This window comes from Chelonoidis abingdonii, chromosome 2 (genome assembly GCF_003597395.2).
Source record: "Chelonoidis abingdonii isolate Lonesome George chromosome 2, CheloAbing_2.0, whole genome shotgun sequence".
Taxonomy (NCBI): domain Eukaryota; kingdom Metazoa; phylum Chordata; order Testudines; family Testudinidae; genus Chelonoidis; species Chelonoidis abingdonii.
In genome coordinates, this window is record NC_133770.1 from 21,745,319 (window position 1) to 21,772,503 (window position 27,185).

The 27,185-nt window shown below is 39.4% G+C and overlaps 2 protein-coding genes across 2 annotated transcripts in view; both read left to right on the forward strand.

Moving 5' to 3' along the window:
* NOM1 (nucleolar protein with MIF4G domain 1) overlaps positions 1-27,185 on the forward strand; it is a 368,675-nt gene that overhangs the window by 194,069 nt on the left and 147,421 nt on the right. The window lies entirely within an intron of this gene.
* The window catches only part of UBE3C (ubiquitin protein ligase E3C), a 189,246-nt gene that overhangs the window by 28,230 nt on the left and 133,831 nt on the right, over positions 1-27,185 (forward strand). The window contains exons 6-10 of the mRNA XM_032783876.2: positions 1,578-1,735; positions 5,458-5,611; positions 6,104-6,321; positions 6,670-6,824; positions 18,906-19,093. Of these exons, the coding sequence (XP_032639767.1) occupies positions 1,578-1,735; positions 5,458-5,611; positions 6,104-6,321; positions 6,670-6,824; positions 18,906-19,093 (873 nt within the window). The remainder of the gene's footprint in view (positions 1-1,577; positions 1,736-5,457; positions 5,612-6,103; positions 6,322-6,669; positions 6,825-18,905; positions 19,094-27,185) is intronic.

The following is a 27,185-nucleotide window of genomic DNA, read 5'->3' on the forward strand; positions in this document are numbered from 1 at the left end:
GGGAAGGGTTTTCCAACCAGTTATGCATCATTGGTATAGTAGTTCCATCTAGGTTGCATTTCCCCAGTTTGTTTATGAGAAGGTCATGGGAGACAGTATCAAAAGCCTTACTAAAGTCAGATCTATCGCTTCCCCCCATCCACAAGGCTTGTTACACTGTCAGAGCTATTAGGTTGGTTTGACATGTTTTTGTTCTTGATTCAAAGTGACACTGTCTATTAAAATCGTCCCTTTTTTTTCTGGACATTTTTTAACTAGTGTGTTTAGAAATGACACCTAAAATTACTATAAATTAAAGAAATTACTGGAAATGTTTTTCTCTTATTTTTAGTTTATTTACTTTGTGCATTTGTCAGTATTTTATGTATTCTTAGTGTCATTGATTCTCCTGTATAGCCTGTCATTTTCTCTCTGTTTGAATTGGCTTTTTACGTAGCAAAAGAAGGATAGGAAAATGTAAAATTATAAAAATTGGCTGGGGATCTCTGAGGCATGGATAGTAGCAGAAACTACTTTTAATGCTTTTTTAATGACTAGATTTCAAGTTGGCAGTGACCCAATAAATTGTTGATTTTTTTTTTCACTGTAATATAGGGGTGTGTGTATATAATATAATAAACTATATAATACAAACTAGATTATGTGGACCATAGGCTTCATTAATGTTCTAAGGTTCTATTTCCTTCATTTTGGAGCTCTCCTTTTAATCTTTCCCTTCCTAATTTTCCTTGCCCATATGCACCCCTCCCCCCCCCCCCCCGTGGTGCTGTGTATTTATTCTCCACCATTTTTGTAGTTGCAGGTATTTGATGAATAGTTTAACAAAGAAGTATAAAGAGTAGAATGTCTGGCACTTTGTTCCATAGCTGAGGACAGAGCTTTTGTCAGACATCTGTCTGTCTTCAGCTGCCTCTCCAGAATCCCACACAGCTTAGTCGTGGCAGACCTGGCTTCATTTTCTGTATTCATGTCATAACTGTTGGCAAATAGATACTCTGGACTTCTCTCCTGAGGAGTCTCATAATGATTGTGTCTATCTAGTGAATGCAGCAGGCCACTAAACTTTGCAAGTCATTGAAGCCAGGAATTTAGCAAAGAGGGATTGGATATTTGTATGGAAAAGAAAATTAATTGAGATTTGTTATACTTAATACTTAAAAAAAGACATCAGGAAAGAATAGAAAACTTTATGCTTCAGGGTTTAAGCCAAGCTGTATTGGGAATTAAAATTACATGTTTGTGTGAGACAAGCTTATCCTACATCTGTTTGTTGCAGGGTTTCTTGTGCCTTCCCCTGAATCATCTGGTGCTGGCCACTGCCAAAGACAGGATATTAGACTAGATGGACCATGAGTTTGATCTAGTTTGGCAATTCCTATGTTCCAGGGTTGTTGAAGCACTTGTCTTGTAAAGATAGCTGAAGTCCTGAGAATGTTTAGAATTCATTATGAATAAGATTATTTTTAAGGAAGATGTGAAAATCTTCGTAGCTCAATTTTTAAAAAGTATGCATAAATCTTAACTTAAATGGGAAAAACCTCTAATGTTAAGTAATTGTGAATGTAATTTATTTACAGGTTACTGCAAAACTGCAACGATGACAGTCTGAATGTTGCACTTCCTATGAGAATGATTGAGGTATTTTCATCTGAGAATACGTATTTACCTGTTTTACAAGATGCCAACTATGTGGCATCAGTATTTGAACAAATTTTGCACTACATGGTTCAAAAAGGTCAGTAGCAGGAATATTAGAAGTTGCGGTAAAAACACAAACTTTGAACAAATGTGTAACTGCTGAAGGCCATGTTACTGAAACACATTGTATTTTGACAACAGACATTATGGTTAACATTAAGTAGTGCAGGCACTGACCCATAGTTTTAATGAACATGTTTGTGAACAAAAAGTTACAGCTCAATACTTGATTTCTTTGGAATCGTGTTTCTAAACTATATATTTTACTAGGTTGCTAGTGCAATGTGTTTTACTATTTAGTTCATAATATGCTAATATTATATAGTGAATATGCTTCATTCCTCTAACTGCTGTTTTACATATGCGCAAATAACCTCCCCCCAAAACCCAGACTGCAGTTGTACTCTCAAAAATGACTTTGTAAAAATGTTACCTTCTTGTGCAACAGATGATCTCCCTTTATCTGCTAAATGGTGTTAAAGTGTTTGTTAATTTTTAATCCTATTAGTACCAACACAGCAAAGAGATAGTGAGCTAGGTTCTGTTTCCTTTGTTCCATCATCAATAGAGCTGTTTGCTAAGTTCCAGGCAGTTACACCTGTGCAAACCTGTTGAAAGCAAACGGATTGCATAGGTGTCACTGAGGGTATAATTTGGTTTGTGGAACTTTTATTACTTGTGGGATGTGCAAGAAGGAAAGAAGGCCGTTTGGCTTTCTGATGCTGGGTTGAGTTTGCCAGACTCATATCAAAGGGAAAGGGAAAAACTTTTTCTTCGTAACTGATCATGTTTGACCTGACAGCCATTTATAGGAAAAAAATAGAGAACTCTAGGATGTCATTTCTACAGTCACTTCTTGGAATAGATCCATATTTTAAAGTTTTAAAACATACATTGTGGACTAAATCCTGCTCTTATTCTGGTACTGTTGATTTAGAAGGAACTGCTACAGTCAGAAATTACTTTTTACCAGATCATAATACAGTGTGAGTGAGATTGCAATACGTTAATTGTATTGCCTTAAAGCTATTACAAATTTTCATAGTATGCTATTAAGAATATCATAATTTGTATCTTTGTTTAGCTCTTGTATAAAGTATTTTGGAAGCTGTCACCTCCATATAGTGTTGTTACCTTGTCATTACTACATAACATTCAGTTTTCAAAATTGATGTATGAGAATTTGTCTGGATAGGTTAAAAATCTAAGTCCATAAAATTCAGCTGTCTGTCTGATCATGGTACAGAAAGCAAAAATAGTAAGACTGCATGATAACTGCAGTTGTGCTGTCCTTTTAATCATACATGAGACCTGAGTTATTGTACAAAACACTTTTGTGATCTTTGTTTATATCATTTTAAACTGTGTTTTGCACACAATCCATCTAGCCTATGCTTCTGATAACTATTACCTTAGGTCCTGCATCCCCTGTACTTTCCATTTGTTGTTTCCACCTCTTGTTACATCTTATCATATAGCCCCTACCCCAAAGAGCTTAACAGTTTTTTATGATATGTTGTCCAAGCACAAAGGGCCTCTGATTTTTCATTGAAACCTCTAGGCACTACTGTAACACAAAGTTGTTAATAATAACTTGAGTGAGTTAAGGCAAGTGAGATTTGGTTCAGGGGACACAGGAGCTGCTTAATGAAAAGAAATTGCACCATAAAAAGGGGAACAAAACAGTTTTCATGGTTTGGCAAGTGATAAACAATATATTCACATTTAAAAATGAAGTTCAAAGGGTTGAAAACACACAGAGAAATCATTTTTAAACATTTATTTTTAATTATTCATAGCTTCTGGAAAGACCTGTAAATGACACAGTGGTTATCTGTGAATGTACTCGTGTATTGAAATGCATGCGTGTATTGATTTAAATACTGACTTTGGAGTAGAGTACAAATGAAACATTTATACAGTGTTCCTCTGGAGGAGGGATAGGTAAAGTATATCAGCCTTTTAGGCCTTGTCTTCACTAGGAAAAAGATGTATTTTTAACTCATGTTAGCACTTATTAGCTAATGTGTTAAAATCCTGATATAGACTATGCAAGTTGTAGTTCTTCAAGTACTTGTCCATATATATTCTTCTGTTGGTATGTATGTGCCTTGTGGACTTGAGTTTGGATTCCTTTGGCCAACACTCTTCCTTGGGGCCATGCCTGTTCCCTGACTGTCCTTGTGCTGCTCTCCTGGGAAGAAAAAGGACAGGGAGCCCTCCATTCCTTTGCACTATGGAATCCATGAGTTGTGAGACTTCATAAAAACAGGAAAAGAGGATGGATCATGGAATATATATGGACAACACATTTCTAAGAGCAACAGTAACTGTAAGATAAAGTAACCATTAATTGTAACTTATAGGTTGGTAAAGGGTAAAATTTAGAGGGGCCCTAGGTTTTACCTCAATCAAGTCATAGATGTTAGAACTACAGCCGCCTTGTCAGTACTAGACTCTCAATACATGTTAATATGCATTAGCTACTGTGTTTAAAAATGCACCTTTTTCCTAGTGTACACATGGCCTTATAGTAGGAAAAAGTGTGTGGCAATATAAAGGCATTTTAATTTACAAAAATAAGAAACTGATTTCTGGAACTTGCAAACACAAATAATTTTTACTGCTGAAATACCCCTTCATTAGCCCTAATATTAGTAAATTGTAGGTATGTATGAAATCTAGGTAACCTAAGGGCCGTTTAATAAACTAAGGCAATTTAAAAGTAGTAATATCAGTTTAACTGAAATGTCAGCTACAGGGCAAGTTCAGTGCACATCCATACTTACAATTGTACACTTGAGAAGAAGTGCTTCATTTGAGAAACACAATAAATACAATTAAAAGACACACTATTTTAACCATACCCTCTTACTTAAAGTAGAACAAATGTTTTATAGTGTCTAACAAGTGAGCTTCAAATATACGTTTCCAGCTTTTGTGATGTTTCTTGTTGTCATGGACTGATTTTCACTGACTAGAGCAGGTAATTTGGATAGGATGGTTTTTATTATTGATGATAAAAGCTTATGTGAACTCTAACATCTTTAGAAAATGTGTGAATCTACCTGAATTTCCAGATGGTCTACACTTTTAAGTTCATTAAGCAAGAAGGTGAAGTAAGAATAGGATGGAATCATGAAATAGTCTTTGAATCTTATTGACATGGATGCTGTTCAGGTTACCTCCCACCCACATCTTTGTGGCATAGTCAACGGAACATAATGTTATTATGTAAGAAATCCACAATTCAGGAACAATTTTCAGTTCAGACTGGTGAAGGTCAGAAGTATTTGTAGAATTGTGACACTCCTCCAACAGCAGGTATATGTGTAGGATGTCATATGATACTCTGGAAGGCTTTGGATCTAGATGGTGTCTAAAAGGCCAAAAAAACCTGACAGAAATGTGACAGGCTGCTGAGTTCAGAAAAATAGAAGATTTAGTATACTGTGTCTAGGTGGCAACTGCTTTAAAGAGCCAGTTCAGCAGGAGCAGGTTATTTTTGAAAGTCAGGCTAGTTCTGTCTACATTTATTTGTCTCTGCAATTTATAAAATAAACTGCATTTCCAAAAAACTGTTGATGACCTGTCCATTTTCTTTTATGAGTATAGCTTTTTGCTGCATTTTTGCAGTTTATCTATTAATTGGTTGAATCGGACTTTATGCTTTGAATTGTAAAGAGCTCCTAATTATAAATTGCAGTTTTCTTTACAACTCAAGAAATAAATGTTTGCATATATTTTTATTTGTTTCAGGATACTACAGGTCGCTTTATTTGTTAATTAATAACAAGCTTCCATCGAGTATTGAATATTCTGATGTCTCTCGAGTTCCTATTGCAAAAATACTGCTAGAGAATGTTCTGAAACCATTGCACTTTACATATAGCTCCTGTCCAGAGGGTGCAAGGTAAAGAAAGGAGATCTTTCAATATTTTTATATCAACTCATTATTATCTGAGATACATAGGGTACATGCAGTTTTTAGTTAAGATTTTATATGTGCTGTGGAGTGCACAGTATTACAGAAGAAAGAAGTTTTATTATGTGATAGTGCAATAATGTATTGAAGTAGGTTTTCTGAAATTCTTTACAGCACTTGTTCAGTTAAATACAATTTTTCATAATCTTGAAATAGTTTCAGAATAGTTTTATGTGGGTGCATTAGGCATAAAGAAAAATACAAATACAATAATAATGAGAAGGGCTCATTAAATTTTTGAGTAATCTGACAAGCTTAGTATAGTGGCATAGAATTAAGGAACGAGGCAATACATAGTTTCCTTGATGGATAAAAGAATGTGTTCAGACTTGCAAGTTGATGATCAGTCACTTCATGGATGTGCTGGTGAACAATTATGTTTACATTTTCAGTAAAGAACCTTTTTTCTTCCCCTTTCAGGCAACAGATTTTTGCTGCCTTCACAGAGGAGTTTCTAGCAGCACCTTTTACAGATCAGATATTCCATTTCATCATTCCAGCACTTGCAGATGTGCAAACACTTTTCCCTTATGAACCCTTCCTGAATGCACTATTAACAGAAAACAGGCGTTCAAGAAAAAGTGATAGAGCTCCATGGCTCTTTTACTTTGTTTTAACAGTTGGTGAAACATATTTGGGTATGAAAAATATATAATCTGTTCAGTTAAAATTAATTTCTGTGTACTATATAATATAGTTCTTTCAATTGACATGTTACATATCACCATAGTATATTTTAATATATTTCATAGTCTGAAAAATAAATAAAAAGTGATGGACAATTTTAAATATGAAGATCATTAGATGTATTCTTCTTACATCCCACTCCAAGATTCATATAATTCTTTGCAATATAGGGCATACTTTAATTGTAAGCTTTTGGGCATGTTGTTTATTGATATGGGATGTCTGTTGAACACTGTTCTATTCAGCGATAGTACAGTATGATGTGCTTACTTTCTTTTATTTCTGTTTATTTGTTGTAGGATCTCTTTCAGAGGAAGGGCTACTTGTGTACTTAAGGGTACTCCAAACATTTCTTTCTCAGTTACCTGTGTCTGCTACTGGTGCAAATTGTCAAGATGCAACCAGTGATTCTGAAGATGAGGATGAAGAAATCAGTAAGATGATGACCATACCTGTAAGTGTTAAAGAGTTCCTTTGATTAAAATCTTCTTATAGAAACACCATAGTTAAATTGAGGAAGACACTTTCATTGTATCCCCCTCATTTCATTTACCGCTGATACAGCGAAACATTTTAAAAGTGGTTACCACAAAGATGGCTTGTTTTGGTTGTGGGAACCAAATAATGCAAATTTTACTGTATTTTTTTTAAAAAATATTTCTTTAATGTGAAGTGCACAAAAACATTGAAAATGAATTTTTTATTTAGGACCTTTGTGGTCAATTGGGATCAGATTTTTAAAGTTATTTAGGTGCCTGAAGATAATAAAGGCTCCGTAGTGTCTTTTAATATGATGCTAATTCAAATAGTATTACATTAAAGCATATTAGGAAATCTTTTGTGTGCACCAGCAGGGTCTATACAGATTAATTAATGTGTAACAAGTTAGTGTGCTTTAGAAATCATACTCCCCTAGTGTACATGTCTGTTCTGTATAGACAAACAGTAAGTATAAAAATTTCCATTCCCAGGTGTACTGTAGTTTGCTTACAATGCACTTTATGGGGCTAGGCAAGTTAGTTGTTTAATAGCACATTATGCAGTTGGCTGCAAAAGGCAGTGTGATTTACAGTGGAAAAGAATGGAACTCTGAGGGAGGCGTAGACCTTGATCATTGTAAAGAAAGGTGGCTCTGATTAGTAGGTGTTTATGTACAAGCATTTCTGTATTGCATATACATATATGCACACACATACAAATGGAAATCTGAATCTAAATTTCTGAGGTAGGCAGTTTTTAGTCATTTTTTTTAAAATGGAATCCTAAATATAATCTTGTATTTGTACAGCGCATAGTACAGTGAGGTCCAGGTCCATGACTGGGGCTTCTAGGCACTACAAGAATACAAATAACCACCAAGAATTCTTAAAAGTATAGGAGCAGCAACACAATCCTAAGACACAAATTATATTAAAAAAAAATATGTTGCTACATAAAAGGTTATCTGAATAAAGGCTTCCTTTATTTTTAATCTTTCTCTTAGAGGGGAAGGGATGAGAGGTAAATGTTGGATTCCATAGAGAAATATTTATAGAAACTGCTTATGAAAGGGTCACAGAATAGCTTTCTACATTAAATTTTGCTAAGATCAAGACACTTTTTTTTTTTGCTAAGATCAAGACACTTTTTTTTAACTTAATATACTTTCAGATTTTTCCATTTTCAAGCAAAATAAAATTATTGAAAAAAGTGACCTGTTAAAATTAATTTAGGCAGGAAGACGTATAAGAATGATTTACTTTGGTAGAAAAAGAAATAATAGTTTACTTTCCTAGTTTAATTTTGTATTTTAAAGGGGACCTTATAGGGATTGTATCTGATAACACTGAGTTATCAAGAAACATAGCCATCAAATCTTCCTACTTGAAAATATTATATTCTCCCCTTGGAGAAATTATACATACTTCTTTGAGTGCTTGTTCATGTTGATTCCATTTATTTGTGTGCGCGCCCAAGTGCACAGTTATCAGAGATTTCTGCCTTAGCACTGTCTGTAGGGCTGACTGTGGTGCCCCCCTGGAGTGGCGCTCCCATGCAGTAGTATATCAGACGCCGCTGGCCCTGTGCCCTCTGTTTCTTCTTACCGCCTGTGATGGTTGGTTGGAGTGCCTTGTTTTGCTTTGCAAGAGCAGCAGTGATTATCCATTGACTGATTTAGTTGTTGTGCATAGTTTCATAGATAGTTGATAGTGTTAGGTAGTCAGTAGAGTCCCAGTTGGAACTTTGCTCCAAATGGGGCATGCCCCGCTCCCCCAGATTCAAGCTGTGTGTGTCATGCAGCAGACCGATGCCAATCAGCGATCCGCATGATAATGCTCTTAAGCATCTAGGAGAAGGCTATAGAAAAGACAGGTGCCGCATCTGTAAGAATTTTCGCCCGAGGACCCAGAAGGAGCAGGAAATCCGCTTGAGGACGTTATTGATGCAGGCTGCTCTTTGCTCGGTGTGGCACCTACACCCAGCACTTTGACCTTGGCGTGCAGCGTACTGCTGGAATCGGAGTTGACCCGGCACCATTCCATTTCACTTGCTCTGAAGAAAAGGCTGAAGAAAAGAAGGCCCTTGGCACTGAAGGAGAGAGGGGCTTCAGTCAAAGGACCTGTGTCAGGCCATGCGCTCACAATGGGGCTTTATAGGGGTACTGTGGAGGTCGGACCCACCAGCTCCGCCAGGCGCGCACCCTCCACCCTGGGCAGCGGCAGGGGTTCCCAGCCAGTGATGGGGCCTTCAGTCCCCAAAGCTGTCCCAGTGGCTAAGGAGCAAGGCCAACTGGCTCCACACTTGCCACGCCAGGTGACCGATATGGCTCACCTTGCGGCACCAAAGGGGAAAACCACTGGTGTGCTGCAGGATAGACTGGCGGAGCACAGCAGGTCGCCAGAGCACAGGCACAAGTCTCTATCGCTGCAATCTCAGGACCCAGCAGTGCAATCTAGCTTACTGGCCAGACTACCTAGATCTCCATCGAGATCCCCTCCTACTAGGCGAGGGAATCCAGACTCGTGGCACCAATCCCCATACTGCCAGTACTGATGACTGTCTGGCCATAGGTCGCCTATGCGCTGAACACCCTCTCCTAGAAGGTCTCATTGTCATCGGTCTCTGTCCTAGAGGGCTTGCTGGGATCTTGGCGTCTTTCCTGCTCGTCATGGTACCGTTCTTCTGGCAGGCAGTGTTTCTCCCAGTCCCCCTGTCAATCGCCTGGCAGGGTCAGTAGGCAGACCCAGGCCTAAATGGCCCCACCATGGTCACCAGAGGGATAGTGGTCAGAGTTAGACCACGATTTTAGCCTGTTACCAAGATGGGACAACTCTCCTCCGATGTGGGAGACCGAGGCGTTACTGGTTGCTGTGCCGATGCAGCGGGAGCCTGGCGCCCCCCCCCCCCCATTGACTGTACTGGAACCTGTGGAGGGTGCCGGTGATGCCAGTCGAGTACCCCCAGCCCTCCCTGGCCGCATCAGGCAAACCAGCTGAGGTACTGCTGGTGCTGCAATCGGAACACGGCACTGAAGCAGAAGCAGAGCCTGCGCACCGTACTCTGACACCGAGGGAGCCCTACCTCGACAAGGGAGGGAATGACACCATCCCTCAGGTGATACAATCGTAACTCCTCATCCCTGGATAAGGCAGTGGCCAGACCCTCCCATACCAGCAGTCCCCTGGACAGTTTTAAGGAGCACCAGGTGGCTGAAAATCTTGGCCTGCAGATTGAGGAGGTCGCTGAGGAGGCAGACAACCTCTTCAATGTCATCTCAGCCACCACACTGACAAAAATTGCATTGTCTGTCCACCCAGGGATGCTCAATATAGCCAAATTGTGTGGCAAGTCCCCTCATCTATTCTGCTGATGGAATAAAGAAAGTGGAAAATAAATACTGTGTCTCTGCAAAGCGCTTCAAGTATCTGTGTACTCGTCCTCCGGTGGCATCATTGGTTGTCCATGGTGAACGAAAGGGACAGGCAGGGCTACCCCAGAGGAACACTGAAAAATAAGGAGGCCAAAAGACTTGACTTATACAGCAGGAAAGTTTATCTGATGGCCAGCTTACAGTTTCGGGCCTTGAACCACCAGGCCCTGCTGGGACCTTATAAATTTAACCTGTGGGGATTCCCTGAATAAGTTCATGGAGGCCCTCCCACAGGAGCATGTTCAAGAGTTGGCCATGTTAGTGAGCGAAGGCATGGCGGTGGCCCAGGGAGTCCTCCACATGTGGGACGCAATGGACTTGGCTGCCAGGGTGGTTGCTTCGGCAGTGGCCATGAGATGCAGCTCCTGGTTGCAGGCTTCTCGGCTGTCCCAAGAGATGCAGATCCCAATCCAGGACCTGCCATTCGAGGGTTTGGGGCTCTCTTTTGAACTAACTCTAGGCTCCATGGGCTCAAGGACTCATGAGCCACCCCTCCGATCCCTGGGCTTGCACACCCCTCAGCAGCCAGGAAGCCAATCTGTCCTCTGCTGCCGCCTCCAATGCATTCTAGGTTTTGGGGGTTCCCAGGTCTGGCTCCTGTAGGAGAAAGGAGATGGACAAAGGGCCTAAGAGATGCTACCCGTCCTCTTCTCACCTGGCTGTCCAACCTGACCCTTCCAGAAGTCAGGGAGGCCAGAAGCAGTCATTTTGAAGGTGAGATCATGGACGGCGACAATGTACTGGATCCAACCCTCTCTTTCGTCAACCACCTCCACCCCTTCCGGTCAGCCTGGTCCCACGTCACCTTGGAATGCTGGGTACTAGGTATGGTTTCTTTGGGCTACACCCTGCAGTTTGTAGCTGACAACCCCTCCAATCCTCCTTCCTCATCCCTCTTCAGAGACTCTTCTCATGATCAACTCCTCGTTCAGGAGATTGAAAGCCTCCTGCACCTGGGGACAGTGGAAAAGGTCCCTTGAAACATGGAAAGCAGAGGATTCTACTCCTGCTACTTCCTGATTCTGAAGGCAAAAGAGGGCCTCAGACCCATCCTAGACCTGCGTCACCTCAACAAGTCTCTCAAGAAGTTGAAATTTCTCATGGTCTTCTTGGCCTCCATCGTCCCATCCCTGGATCTGGGAGACTGGTATACCACCCTTAATTTTAAAGGACGCATACTTTCATATTTCCATTCTCGTGGGGCACCAGTGCTTCCTCTGCTTCATATTGGGCCAGTGCCATTTCCAGTTCATGGCAATGCCCTTTGGTCTCTCGTAGGCTCTGAGGGTATTTACAAAGTGTATAGCACCAGTGACCGCTTATCTGAGACGTCGGGGAGTCCAAATATACCCATACCTTGATGACTGGTTGATAAGGGGCTAGTCTCTGGCTCAGCTGTGGAGACATGTCGACCTGGTATGTTCCACTTGTTGCGACCCGGGGTTGATCATAAACGAGAAAAAGTCAGCCTTAACACCAGTACAGCGCATGGAATTCATTGGAGTGGTCCTTGACTCCGCTTGGGCCAGGGCCTTCCTCCCCAAGACTCGTTTCCAGGCCATGGTGGATCTCATCGTGGGACCGTGGGCCCACCCGCTCACCACTGCCCACACATGCCTGAGGCTGTTGGGCCCTATGGCTGCATGTTCGTATGTGGTCGGGCACGCACGACTCTGCTTCAGACCTCTTCAGGAGTGGCTGACATTGATCTATGTTCCCAACCAGTACAGCATGGACTGGGTGGTGTGGATCCTGGACAGCATACTGTCGTCCCTCATCTGGTGGCAGGATCCCACGTCGGTGTTGGAAAGGTTCCCTTTACGGCACCGGCCTCATCAGTGACCCTTGTTTCCGACGCCTCGGACCTGGGGTGGGGAGCCCACCAGGGTTCTCTCAACACTCAAGGTTGTCGGTCCAGTCGCAGTCATTCCCTGCATATCAATATCAATGGTTCAACTAGCCTGCCAAGCCTTTCCATCTCATATACAAAACAGAGTGCTCCCAGTTCTGACTGACAACATGGCTACAGCCTTTTGTATCAACAGGCAGGGTGGATTCAGGTCATAGAATCATAGAAGATTAGTGTGGAAGAGACCTCAGGAGGTCATCTAGTCCAACCCCCTGCTCAAAGCAGGACCAACACCAACTAAATCATCCCAGCCAGGGCTTTGTCAAACCGGGCCTTAAAAATCTCTCAAGTTGGAGATTCCACCATCTCCCTAGGTAACCCATTCCAGTGCTTCACCACCCTCCTAGTGAAATAGTTTCCTAATATTCAACCAAGATCTCCTCCACTGCAACTTAAGACCATTACTCCTTATTCTGTCATCTGCCACCACTGAGAACAGCTGAGCTCCATCCTCTTTGCAACAAACCCCCTTCAGGTAGTGGAAGGCTGCTATCAAATCCCCCCTCACTCTTCTCTTCTGCAGACTAAAGAATCCCAGTTTCCTCAGCCTCTCCCCGTAAGTCATGTGGCTAGGACCCTGATAATTTTTGTTGCTCTACACTGGACTCTCTCCAATTTGTTCACATCATTTCCTTAGTGGGGGGCCCAAAACCAGATGCAGTACTCCAGATGTGGTCTCACGAGTGCTGAATAGAGGGGAATAGTCACTTCCCTCGATCTGCTGGCAGTGCGCCTACTAATACAGCCCAATATGCCATTAGCTTTCTTGGCCTCAAGGGCACACCAGTTTCTCATCCACTGTAATCCCCAGGTCCTTTTCTGCAGAACTGCTGCTTAGCCAGTCAGTCCCCAGCCTGTAGTGATGCATGAGATTTTTGCTTCCTGAGTGCAGGACTCCGCACTTGTCCTTGTTGAACCTCATCAGATTTCTTTTGGCCTAATCCTCCAATTTGTCTAGGTCACCCTATCCCTACCCTCCAGCATATCTATCTCTCCCCACAGATTAGTGTCATCCGCAGATTTGCTGAGGGTGCAATCTATCCCATCATCCAGATCATTAATAAAGATGTTGAACAAAACTGGCACCAGGACCGACCCCATAGGCACTCCACTTGATATGAGCTGCTAACTAGACATCTGCCCTCTACCAGGAAGCCCTCTGCCTCTGGGATTTCTGTCTGCAGCACGACATCCATCTTGTAGCTGCTCACCTTCCAGGGACCAAGAACGCTTTGGCAGATTGCCTCAGCAGGATGTTCTCATCTCGCCACGAGTGGTCCCTTCATCCAAAGGTGGTCAGTTCCATCTTCCGCAATTGGGGAACTCCCCTCGTGGACCTGTTTGCATCCTAGCGGAACAGGAAGTGCCATGTCTTCTGCTCGATTGGGGGCATGGACAGAGGATCCCTGTCAGATGATTTTCTGCTCCCGTGGTCGGGGGCGCTGATGTATGTCTTCCCTCCGGTGCTGTTGCTACCCAGGGTCCTCACCAAGATTAAACAGGACAGGGCGAAGGTCATCCTCATAGTGCTGGTGTGGCTGCGCCAACACTGGTTCAGCACTCTGCTGGACCTCATGGTGGTGACCCTGTTCCAGCCAGTGCTCAGGTTGAACCTGTTGTCCCAGAACCATGGCAGTCTTCTGCACCCCAACCTGTTGAATCTGATGGCTTGGCTGCTGCGTGGCTAAACATGCAGGAGCAGTAGTGCTCGGCTGAGCTTCAGCGCGTTCTGTTGGGAAGAAGGAAGCCCTCCGTCAGAGCAGCCTACCTGACCAAGTGGAAACGGTTCACCTGCTGGATTGAAGACAAGGGTGTTCATCCCGGATGGGTTTCACTGGAGTTTATTCTGGGCTACCTCAAGGTCCAGAGCTCGTCCCTCTCATTGATCAAAGACCATCTAGCAGCCATCTCAGCCTTCTACCCACTGTTCGAAGGCAGGTCGGTTTTTGCTCAGGATATCACGGCCAGATTCCTTAAGGGCCTGGAGCACCTCTACCCACACGTCAGGGACGCCATCCCTCTGTGGGACTTGAATCTGGTACTGTCGCAGTTCGTGGATCCTCTCTTTGAACCGCTGGCTTCCTGCTCCCTCTGTCTCCTCTCCTGGAAGGTTGAATCTTAGTCATGGTGATGTAAGCCCACTGAGTATCTGAGATTCGGGCGCTCACCTCAGAGCCGTCATGCTCTGTCTTCTACAAGGATAAGGTGCAGCCAAGGCTGCACCTGGATTTTCTTCCCAAGGTAGTCTCTCAGTTTCATTCGAGCCAGGACACTTACCTACTGGTCTTCTTTCTGAAGCCACATAGGTTGGAGGAGGAGCGCAGGCTACATGCCCTGGATGTCAGAAGGGTTCTGGCCTTCTACATTGACAGGACCAAGCCATTCTGTAAATCAACGCAATTATTCGTTGCTGTGGCCGACAGAAGAAACGGTTTCCCTGTACCCACTCAAATAATTTCTTCTTGGATCACTGCCTGCATTCGCTTCTGCTATGACCAAGCTAAGGTGCCACCCCTGGCGATTGTCACCGCCCACTCTACTAGAGCGCAGGCCTATTTGGCAGCCTTTCTGGCCCATGTGCCTATCCAGGGCATCTGTAGAATGTCCACACTTATGTCCCACTATGCACTGACCAGCAGACCTGGGATGATGCTGGCTTCGGTAGGGCAGTATTGCAAGCCGCTAAGCTGTGAATTCTGAGCCCACCTCTGTGGGCACTGTTTGTGAGTCACCTAAAATGAAATTGACATGAGCAAGCACTAGAAGAAAAAAGTTACCTATGTTGTCGTATCTGTTGTTCTTTGAGATGCATTGCTCATGTCCATTTCATTTCCCATTAATTTTTTTAATCACGATTAATATTTTTGTTAAGTATACACTGTTCCTCCCCCTGATTCATTTCCCCCCTAATTTTAATCCATTATTTTCCTGGGAAATTGTGCTTGTGTGAAGACAAAATAGCTTTTGAGTTTCACTACATTTAAGTAACTTCACAATAATTATGGCCATCTTTGTTGTTTAAAATAAACAATTACACAGTTATAACTTTGATAATTTTTGTAGGACAAGAATACATGAAGAAAATTCTGTGTTGACAACACACTGAGACAAGTGGAGACAGTTTACTCTTGGGAACAAATCCTGCCCCCTACTTTTTGGCTGTGGACAGCCCTCTGAGAACTAGTGTAGTTTCATTGTGCAGAGTCTGATGCAGGATTTGTGGATCCCGTGCAACAGAGACACATTCCACTTGTGTGTCAGAGTCCAGCCACGTGTGGCTCTTTGCAGGCCTGTATCCCTGTGCAGCAGAGATATGGATGCAGGGTCATATACCTGTTTACTGCACTGCCATACACCATTCCGCTTATCTTCATTTTCCTTTGTGGTTCACAACTCAGTTAATCTAGTTGTCATTCACAATTTTTTTGTTGTAATGCTTTTCCTCCCACCTCATCTTCATCCCACCCAATCCTGGTTGTCACCAGGTCATGGTGGTGGTACTTGTTCAATATCACCACAGTCAGTCTCAGCCTATAATCATCTCTTGCCTTGACTGCTGCAGTCTCCTTCCTTCACATGATTTACCCCTTTTCTCCCTTTCAGTCTGTCCAAAACACGCCTGAAAAAAAATCTTTCTCTCCCGGTGCTATGACTTTGTCACTCTTTTCCCTGAGTCTCTACACGGGCTCTCTAGCTCCTGTATCAGATCAGAGTTCTTGTTCTCCCTTCAGAGGTCTTCGTAACTCTACCCTTGCGTGTATTTGCACTCTCACAGCTTCCTTTCTTCACTCCCTTGCATACTGTGCTAGCTGTATTTTTCTCATCCTATTAGCCTTTTCCATGCCCCTTCAATGCTACTTTGCTTTGCCTGAAATAGACTTTCTTCTCCTGGGCAGCCATAGGTCTCCTTTACATGCCTCCTCAGTATTCATTTCTGCTGGCTAGCATTCTGCTGCTAAGCTTCAGTCGTGCTCTGGTTTCTAGTCCTTCACCTTATCATAAATAAAAGTAATAATAGTTAACACAACGTAACTCCTATTATCACATCCTAACGTTCTTGTGAGTGCTGCACGCAGAATAAAAACAATGTGCATCCTATGCACTGTGCTCCTAGCTTTCTTTGCTTTCTCAGTCCGCTAATCATCACCTCTTGCTGATGTTGAATTGACTCATTTTGTTATCTGTATTATTAGACTGCAAATTCCTCATATTATTTCACATTGCAAAGCACCTTGCATACCTATTGCTCTGTATCAGGGGTTCTCAAACTGGGGGTTGACCCCACAGGGGATTGCAAGGTTATTACATGGGGGGGTCATGAGCTGTCAGCCTCCACCCTAACCCCTGCTTTGCATCCAACATTTATAATGATGTTAAATATATTAAAAAGTGTTTTTAATTTATAAGGGGGGGTCACACTCAGAGGTTTGCTATGTGAAAGAGGTCACTCATACAAAAGTTTGAGAACTGCTGCTCTATATAGTTAATAAATAATAGTCAAGAGACTGCAGTGTAAACAGCACTTTTCTCTATAATGTTAAGAAAACCTATCAGGAAAATGAATAGTCAGGATTTATATTAATATTCACTATCCGATGCTCAAACTGAGAAAAGTTTTGCACTAGTAAAAGTTGGAGTAATATGGCCAAGAGCCTCAGGCTCAAACTCCTTTGATGTTATCCTTTCTGCTTTCTCTTGAAAGACAATTAGCATTCAGAACACGCAGACAGTTGAGATCTGTTATTATATAATATGTGAAATTTCACAGGGTGTGGGTTTGGTACAAGTAGCTTAATCACCAGCTTTTTTTGCTCTGCTGGGTTGTGAGAACTGAGTAGGAATTTTGTTATTGTTCTCTTTCCTGCAGTATTTTTGTTTCTGTCATTTCCTGTAGTAACTGGAATACTTTCTTTAATGCCATGTTCCAGTAATATGGCAAAGTTCTGAAATTGGTACGTTGGCTTCCATCTTTCCAAACTCAGATATTATTCTAACTGTCTATTTATATGATATGTCATGCTGACTATGAATACAAGCCGGTCTTGAGAACAACCTCTCAGCAAAGGTTTCTTGTCAGATTTTTGTCAGTTTTGCATATGTACACTATGACTTTTTTTTTTTTTTTTTTTACATACAGTGTGTTAGCATCACCCAGGAATCTCCTTCTAAGAAGGTGTAAATAAACTATTTTATTGGGTGAATAATTAATATATGCCCCCAGAATCTGTTTTTCTTTATGTACAAAACTACGCAAAATAAAATGTCAGAATGTCTATTTTAAAAAAAATCTTTAAAGGTAAGTTTATAGTAGGTTTGAAAGCACCCTAAAGAAATGAGGCCGACATATAAAGTCAATGTATTATATAGCTATGAAGCTAAAGTTGCACTAACCTTTGAATCATTTGTATACCATTCCTTAGAATGTTTACCATTGCTGTTATCAGCTTTGTAGAATGAGTAGTGAGTGTACATAATCAAAACCCAAATGAAATGCCTTTTAGAAAGTCTTTAGTGGCCATTTTATTAATGTTAATAAATTCTCTATTTAAATATATTTTATCAAAATAAAAAAAAGTGATTAGGCTATAGATTATGTGCATGTCAAATGTTGTTCTGCCAGTCAACATCTTTAAATGAATCAAGTGCATTTAAAAACATGTTGAAAATAAACTGGTCATCTTGTCAATTTAAAAAAAATTATATTGGTTTGGGTTTAGACTGTGTGTGCCAACTTACTGCATAGAGTACATTTTCATGACTTAGCAATTTTTAGGTTTTGATAATGTAAACGCTGGCAGATCTTTAACTAAATGTTCCATGTAAATTTGTGGTACACCTCTACCTCGATATAACGCTGTCCTTGGGAGCCAAATAATCTTACTGCGTTCTAGGTGAAACCGTGTTATATCGAACTTGCTTTGATCCACTGGAGTGCGCAGCCCCCCGCCCCGGAGCACTGCCGTACCGCGTTATATCCAAATTCGTGTTATATCGGATGGTGTTATATCGAGGTAGCGGTGTACCTGAATGCTGATTTGGTAAAAATGAAATCTAAAGATCTGTTCAGAGGCAATTTACAATAATTGATAAATACCCCACTGTACCTGACTTAAAACAGAGTAGGCAAAACCTGCCCTGAGGAGACTCTGCTGCTTAATAACACTCTGCCACACCTCCCTTTCTCCCCCTTTCCTCCCCGGAGCACTCTACATGTATCTATATATGCACACGCGTTAGGTATCCAGATACATTTGAGCAAGCCCTGATTGATATATGCAACTGGCTAGAGAGGCAGTGAAAGATTTGAGTGCTCCCATCCATGGGCTAAATCATCATAGCTCGGTGATATTTGTGGAGCTGTAATATTTGATACCAGATAAGGATCTGGCCATATGCATGGACATGGAAAGTAGGCATATACAGGTCTGTTCCAAAGCCCGTTGAAGTCAAAGGTAGTCTTTCTAGTGCCTTCAGCAGGCATTGGTTCTGGCGCATATTGTATTGACACAAGTACCTGCCTGCCTTGGGGTTTAAACCACCGCCAAAATATTTTGCTGTAACCTGTGAAATGGTTTTTAATACATTTATTTTGTGGGAGAATGAATTGTGTTGTTTATAGTAAAATTCTGAAGCTTTGTTTAAAGAAGGTGTAGGCTCCATAGTGTTAAAAGCTTAAGAAGTCTTCAAAACAGATTGTTTTTTTGGTATATTTACAGGGTGATGGGAGAATATCAGTACAGTATATAACTGAGGAGTGTCTGAAGAAACTGGATACAAAACAGCAGACAAACACTCTACTGAATATGGTCTGGAGAGATTCAGCTAGTGAAGAAGTCTTCACGCTGATGGCATCAATCTGCCACACACTAATGGTGCAACACCGAATGATGGTGCCAAAAGTCAGGCAAGTACCAATAATGTGGACCTAATACTCTAGTAGGCCTAAAACTAGTTTGGCTCTGGTTTGTAATGTCATGCATGCCTGTAATGATGTTCTTCTGCTTGTCTGTCGACTTTTTAGTTTTGTGCTCAATCATGATATTGAAATGTCAATCCTGCTTTTCATGCACTTTAGGGAGAAAACTTCTTTTGTAGTGTAATACCGTGCCTACTGAGTGTGCTTTCTGCTCATTCTGGAAAGGACCACTGCATACATAAGTGTGCACCCTTCATTTATTGTTAATGCCGTGCCCAGTGAAGTTAGTATTCCACCTGTGTTGCAGTCGTAGGCATCTGAAGCTGATAGAGTACTCATGGTTAGCGTGTGTGTGTGTTGGAGGGGTGTGTGGATTGAAATTATAAATGTAGATGAAAATTTGGACTTACTAATTCTGTAGTGTCCCTTTAAAAAGATGGAAAATACAGGTAACTATGATGATACTTAGTTTCCTGTATTCAAAATAAAGATCCTGATTATATTTTTATCAGATTATTTAATTTAAATGACACATCAGTAATAAATATTAAATAGAGCTGTCAAGCGATAAAAAAAAGTTAATCATGATTAATCGTGCGATTAATAGCACTGTTAATAATAGAATACCATTTATTTAAATATTTTTGGATGTTTTCTATATTTTCGAATATATTGATTTCAATTACAAGACAGTACAAAGTATACAGTGCTCACTTCATATTTATTTTTGATTACAAGTATTTGTACTGTAAAAAAACAAAAGAAATAGTATTTTCAGTTCACCTATTACAGTCTCTTTATCATGAAAGTTGAACTTACAAATGTAGAATTATTTACAACAAAAAACCAAAACAAAAACAAAAACCAGCATTCAAATTTTAGCCTGCAAGTCCACTCAGTCCTACTTCTTATTCAACCAACTACTCAGACAGACAAGTTTGGTTACAATTTGCAGGAAATAATGCTGCCAGCTTCCTGTTTCGATGTCACTTGAAAGTGAGAACAGGCATTCACATGACACTGTTGTAGCCGGCGCTGCAAGATATTTGTGCCAGATGTGCTAAAGATTCATATGTCCCTTCATACTTCAACCACCATTCCAGAGGACATGCAACTATGCTGATGGTGGGTTCTGCTCATAACAATCCAAAGAAGAGTAGACGGACGCATGTTCATTTTTATCATCTGAGTCAGATGCCACCAGCAGAAGGTTGATTTTCTTTTTTGGTGGTTCAGGTTCTGTAGTTTACGTATATGAGTGTTGTTCTTTTAAGTTTTGTGAAAGCATGCTCTACACCTCGTCCCTCTCAGATTTTGGATGACACTTCAGATTCCTTAACCTTAGGTCAAGTGCTGTAGCTATTTTTAGAAATCCCAGATTGGTATCTTCTTTGCGTTTTGCCAAATCTACTGTGAAAGTGTTCTTAAAACAAACATGCGCTGAGTCATCATCTGACACTGCTATGTCATGAAATATGTCACAGAATGCATATAAAACAGAACAAGAAACACACAATTCTCCCCCAAGGAGTTCAGTCACAAATACAATTAACATATTAGTTTTTTTTCAACAAACATTATCAGCACGTCTTCTGAAATGGTGGCCGAAGAATGAAGAAGCATACAAATGTTTAGTATATCTGACACGTAAATACCTTGTAACTCTGGCTACAAAAGTTCCATGTGACTGCTTGTTCTCAAAAATAAATATAAAATGAGCACTGTACACTTTGTGTTTTGTGTTGTAATTGAAATCAATATGTTTAACTATGTAGAAAACATCCAAAAATATTGAGTATATTTCAATTGGTATTCTATTGTTTAACATTGCGAATAATCGCGATTCATTTTTTTAATTGCAGTTCTTTTTTTTTTTTGAGTTAATCATCTGAGTTAACTGATTAATTGATAGCCTCGATATTAAACTATTCTGGAGTAAATAATTTTGGTTAAAAACGTATACAGTAACTGGTAGTAAATTGAAAAGCTCTTAAGTATTTTTGGTATGTGGTAAACCTAATCAGTTCAAACTGCATTGTAAACAACGATACACCAAACTAATTAGGTTCTATCTTAGCCCACTGGTGTTTATAGCTGTTAGAGGAAGTAAGATGTCAGTGAAACTGTGATTGCTCGATTAGGGTAATTAGCTCTTTGTAGACTAATTGCATTAGGACAGGATGTGAGATCTGAAGATCATAGCAGCAGTTGAGTTAGTACGTTTGTTTTATTGTTGCAGCTAGTCCATTGCCTTGGATAATAATTACTGGATTTAAATGCATCACTGCTCTGGCGTGAGGTTTACTGGTAAACTGTGTGGAAAAGGTGCTTAATGAATAAAGAAGTCTTACATAGCCTTAATTGTATGAGTAAGGCATCTGTTTCCTCTGAGAAACCGTAGTTAGAAGTCTGTAATTATTTGTGGTAATGTGTTTGGTGTTATGTGTTTAGTATATATGTCACAGGTTATATAAGATGGTTCAACAACTTAGAAATATGCAAACCTGTGTTAAATCAGTTAGAGCAACACAGCTGTTCCACACTGTAATTATTTTGGGATAGTTATTGAAAAGATGAGTTTGTCTTCTACAGAATTAAATATTAGAAACAGAGATTTTTCTGTTTTCTCAGGTTATTTATTAGAATGTTAGGTATATTTTAAAGGAATATTGTCAGCTAAACAACTAGCTGTGAAAGACTAACTTCATATCTGTTTATAATATCTTTCATTATTAAAACTTGCTTGAAGTTGAAAATCAGAGGTTCTGATGCCGGACTGATAGAAATTAATGATAAAGCTTGCTTTGTCTTCAGTAGGTATGTGATCAGGACCTATATTACTTTTCTCCATTTATAATGGTAGTTTACTTTTACATAATCCTCAACATTAAATTGGTTAATCAGTGTAAATGTTTAGCCTGTTGCACTTTAGGTTTCTCATGTACTAGCACAATTCTGCTGTATTTCACAGGAGCATCAGACAAGCCAAACAGTAAAAACTGTCATTGGTATTTTTCTCAGACATTTTCATAACATTTTTTCCATTATGTTTTAAAGCTGTCAGTCCTGTGAACACTAACATATGTATTCAACTTTAAGCATGAGTAGGCCCATTGACTTCAATGCAGTTATTCAGAGAATTAAAGTTAAGCTCACCCAAGAAGAGAGATACAACCTTGGTGTGCTTTTTTTATTACAATTTTAAATGTTATCTATAGATTATGATCCAAAGACCATTAAATTCAGTTCTTCCATTTGTGTTTAATGGGTTTTGGATCAAACCTGTTCTATCTGGCTGCTATTACAAATATTTGTGTGTGTGTATTGTAAGGAGATTTTGCCTATTGTTTTGAAGTATTGCATTTTGTATATTTTTCACAAGTAGTTCATAACTTACAGGTCATTTGTTTCAACTTACATACTATTGTTTTTTTATAGCCTATTGAGAAAAATGCTCTTCCTTGTTTCAGCACGAGTTACAAGTTCAGGAGTGCTGATAACTAGCTCTTAAGTGCCAGTTACAGATTTAGTTCCCAACTTTAAACTATAAACAAAGATTACAATATTATAAAAGTGATTGTATGGCAAATTTAATGTTGCTCTTAAAGCTACTCCAAAATTTGTCTTTTTGAGTCTGGTTTACTTAAAATACCAATTATTTTGAGTAAATATTTACATAATAAATTATGATGCTTTTTTTTGCAGAAGCCATGTTAAAATGGGAACATTGTAGATAAACAAGAATAATGTATTCAAAATAACCTTTCACTTACAATGTATTAGATGTTTGGGGAAAAAATTCCCATTAAATTTGAAGTCTTAATGGTAAAATTAGTCTGGGATCAGCATGAAAATTTTATATACTGAACAATAGAACTCTCAAATATAAAAGTAAATCATGTCAATAAGACAATTAATAATGCAGGGCATTGCAAAGTGAGACAGTACATGAAAATAATTAAATACCTTTTAAAACTGAAAATATTGTTAGAAAAAAATTTAGCAGAAGATTAACTCAGATGTGTAGTAGGGAAAGAATGAATGCCTTAAGAGTGTGGGTTTTTAAAAAAAGCTTTCTAAAAATGTATGGTTTATTTTCTTTATAATAGACAGTAAAATCTTATCTTACAATGTGTACATACTACATAACTCACTGGAAAGGTAGTTCCTTTGCTTTCTATGGATCTTCAGTGCAGCAGGAGAGATGCATTGGTTACACAGTATTCTAGAAACATAAGAATTGTCATGCTGGATCAGACCATAGTTAAATCTAGTCAGATATCCTGTCCAACTGTGGCCAATACCAGGTACCTCGGGGGAAAGATACAGGAATCTGTGTACTAGATAGTTAAGCCTGTGAGGGATATTTCTTCTTAACTTCAAATAGTCAGTGGTTATCTTCTGCCCTGAACTATGAGGGTATATGTCACTATTTTTTATTCAGTTTTAACATAACTTTGGAGATTCTCATTATCCACTCTTCCTTTGACTCTTGCTAAACTCTTGGTCTCATTGATACTTTGCTACCATGAGTTCAATTTAATTATTACATGTTAAAAAATATTTCCTGTTATAAGTTTTACATTTTGGTTTGTCAGAATCACTGAATATTCCCTTTGTTATGTAGTATGATAGATGTTAAATAGGAATTTCTCTATTCCTTTCCCACCCCTCCCCATCCCATATCCAAGTCCCTTGTACTCCTCTCTTCTTTAGACAATCCTAAACTTTTCAATCTCTTCTTATGCAGAAGCTTTCCCATGTATCATTATCTAATCTTAATAATTTTAATTGCCTATTTCTGGGCCCCATTTATTTCTGCTTTGTCTCTTTTTAAGATGGGCATGATCAGAACTAAACTTGACTTCACATTGAAGCAACTCAGAAGTAAAATATGACTTACTGCTTTCATTCTTCTTAATGAGATACATATATAAGAGAGAACTGAAGCTTTTGAAGGTTAAGAAGTCACTTATACTTTACCCAATATATATTACCTTTATGGTAGTTGCTTTTGTATAGTACATCTATTTAGGTGCTAATTAATTTATTTTTTCTATTTTACCAAATACTAGAAGCTGGTAAAATGTATTTAAATACAACATAACTTAATCTACAGTAATTAATAAGCATGTAAATCTTTTCATATATGATGCATTAACATCAGTGCTTTTTCAGGTGCATTACAGAATCATATAGTTTAACAGGTACTTCTGAAGAATTTACTATCTAAACTGGACAGATGTTAACAAGCCTATTTAAAGGAAGAAGCATAAATGTTGGAAGACATAGTCATAGTCAATCAATGTTGGGAAACCAAATGAGATACAGGGTGAACTCCTGACTCTGTCAGAGTCAGAGAGAGGTATGCCATTGACTTCAATGGGACCAGGATTTCATCTGTTGAGTGTAAAGTTTATATGTAACTTGATAATTTCCGTTATTGGATATTATAAAAAGACCCAACAAAATAACTGAGTCATAGTACACACCTGTAACTGCTGATCTAGGAGGGATTTTGAAGGCTCTTTGTTGGAAATACTATATGTTCAATGACTTATTTAGGCCATTTATGCAGGTACTTTATTTTTAAACATCTGAGTAGCGTCGCTGGTTTCAAAAGCAGTCTGTGGGGCTACACAGTATGCTTAAAATTAAGCACTTGTGTAATATTTTCAGGATCAGGGCCTTATTGATTAGCAGCCTTCTGGTTGGTTTGTATAGGGCAATTTCTAATTTCAGTAAAACTGCTTCATAGTGACAATACATTACTACTGTTTGACTTTCAAAACACTACTAATCTTCTTGCATGGGCAGATGATGAGTTGGAAAACTGACATTGTGGTGTAATGTCAGCAGTGTGCTTTCACATGTAAAAGGAAGTTTAGTATTTCCACATGTCTACCTTTGTATTTCTTTCGAGGAGCTTTCTCATTTTAACAGACACATTTTGGATTTGTTTCTTGTATTTGCTCTTATATTTTGTCTAAGAGTTAGCACTATTGCATTTAATTTTTTAAAAACCTTTTAACATTATCAGCGTTATGCCATCTTGTGATATATATTCAGAAAAAAAGATAGAAACACAAAGAAGCTTTCATTTGCAGTTTTATGCCAGAGGAGTTGTATGGCTCATTTAATGGTAGTCACATATGCTATTTTCTACCTGTGACACCTGGCAGTTTGAAGGAAGTGTCAAAATACACTGCTCCTGCAATAGTGACCTTTACTAGACTGTATGAGCTTGTCTCATTCTGTTGTATTCTCTTCATTAACTTAAATGGTCTCAGTGGGAAACTGGGCTAAATTTATGACCTAGACTGAAAATCTTGCCTTTAACTAATTAACTTATAGTGGTGCCTCAGCTAAATAAAGCTTAATGGGTCATTTAATCTATCCGATTGTGCAGAAGGAATTTGACACATTTTTAAAACCAAGGGTGCCCAAAAATACCTTTTTAACAAATACATATAAATCATATGCCCTTTGTGAACAATTAGACACCCGCAGAGAGAAACTGCAGGGTTCGCTGTAAATGGTCATTATGTACTTAGATATAGCAGTAGAGATCATTTGATTTAACATGTTGAAAATAGATATAGCAAAAGTTATTGCACTAAATTTTACTTGTAAGTGCTAAATTATGAGAACATTAGTTATAGCTAAGGTTGAGTTGGTTGATTTTTTGCACTTAAAATAGGGAGTCAACCTCTTTATTATATGGAAAATACAGCATCTCCTCCCAAAAATTACAGCAGTCACTTTGAATATAAAATGAGTTTTTTCTGAAAATATACCAGTGAATCTGTAAGTCAGTCTGTTAATTATCCCTTTTAGAAAATTGTTTAATTTAGCACACCTTCCCTGTCCCCTCTCCACTCCTTCCCCCCGTCTCATGCACACACATGCACAATAATCTCAGTAATGGAACAGAGAGAGAGATTTTGAAGAACAGGTCAGGAGGCACAGGAAGGCTTGGGTGTAAACCCCTCGTTGCTCTGCACTGTTCCAGAGTGGCATAAATCAGCCGGAGGGTAGCGGTGAATCCAACTATAATACTTAAAATAAAAGATTTAATATTGATGTATTATACTGTTAGAATTGGTGGTAATCTCTTTGTTAGTGTTCATGTACATTTTTAATTAAAAAAAGATGGAGGCAGAGTTAAGGTTGTTTAAATTCCCTAACTGTTCATTTTCATATCTGAACTACTTGGATTTCTTTTAAATTTACCAGTAACTCTGAATTTACTGGATTTGTAGTGCTTGGTTTGGAGGATAATTACAACATCGCTGTAATGTATTTTACCCAAATGATATTTATTTTCAACCCTAATTCAATTTTGATATAGTTTTGTCTAGGAATAATGACTTTACGATTATATTAAACACAGACTGTTGTTCTAAACAAGAACAACTAGAGTATGTTTTGTCTCTCTTCAGCTCTTAAATTTTTCCATGACTGATAATGTACGCCAGGAAAGACCAGAAGAATTTAAAAACATCTATTTTTCCAAACCTTTACAAAGAACAGAATTCTTGAAAGCCTCATTTGCATTGTTTGTTTACCTTAACTAAAATGATTAGTTTGAGAGCAAGTTTCAGCGCTGGATTACATACGTTTTATGGTGGCTCCTTTGGTTACAATGGATGACACTTCACTGGAGTCACACAAATGTAAAACTATTGTAACATGGTGAATCAAGCCTGGCACTTCTTGGTTTAATTCCTTGTTTATTGGGCTAACGGCTGTTTTGTGGTGATGGCTAAGAATCCAAAGCATAGAATATCAATATTATACAAGTGCAGGGCATAGCTGTAAAACATAATGAGTGATACAGTAAAATCTTCAGTCTTATCTATAAAAAGAACAGGAGTACTTGTGGCACCTTAGAGACTAACAAATTTATTTGAGCATAAGCTTTCGTGGCTACAGCTCAGTCAATGAAGTGAGCTGTAGCCCACAAAAGCTTATGCTTAAATGAATGTTAGTCTCTCAGGTGCCACAAGTACTTCTGTTCTTTTTGCAGATACAGACTAACACGGCTGCCACTCTGAAACCAGTCCTATCTATGTTAAGT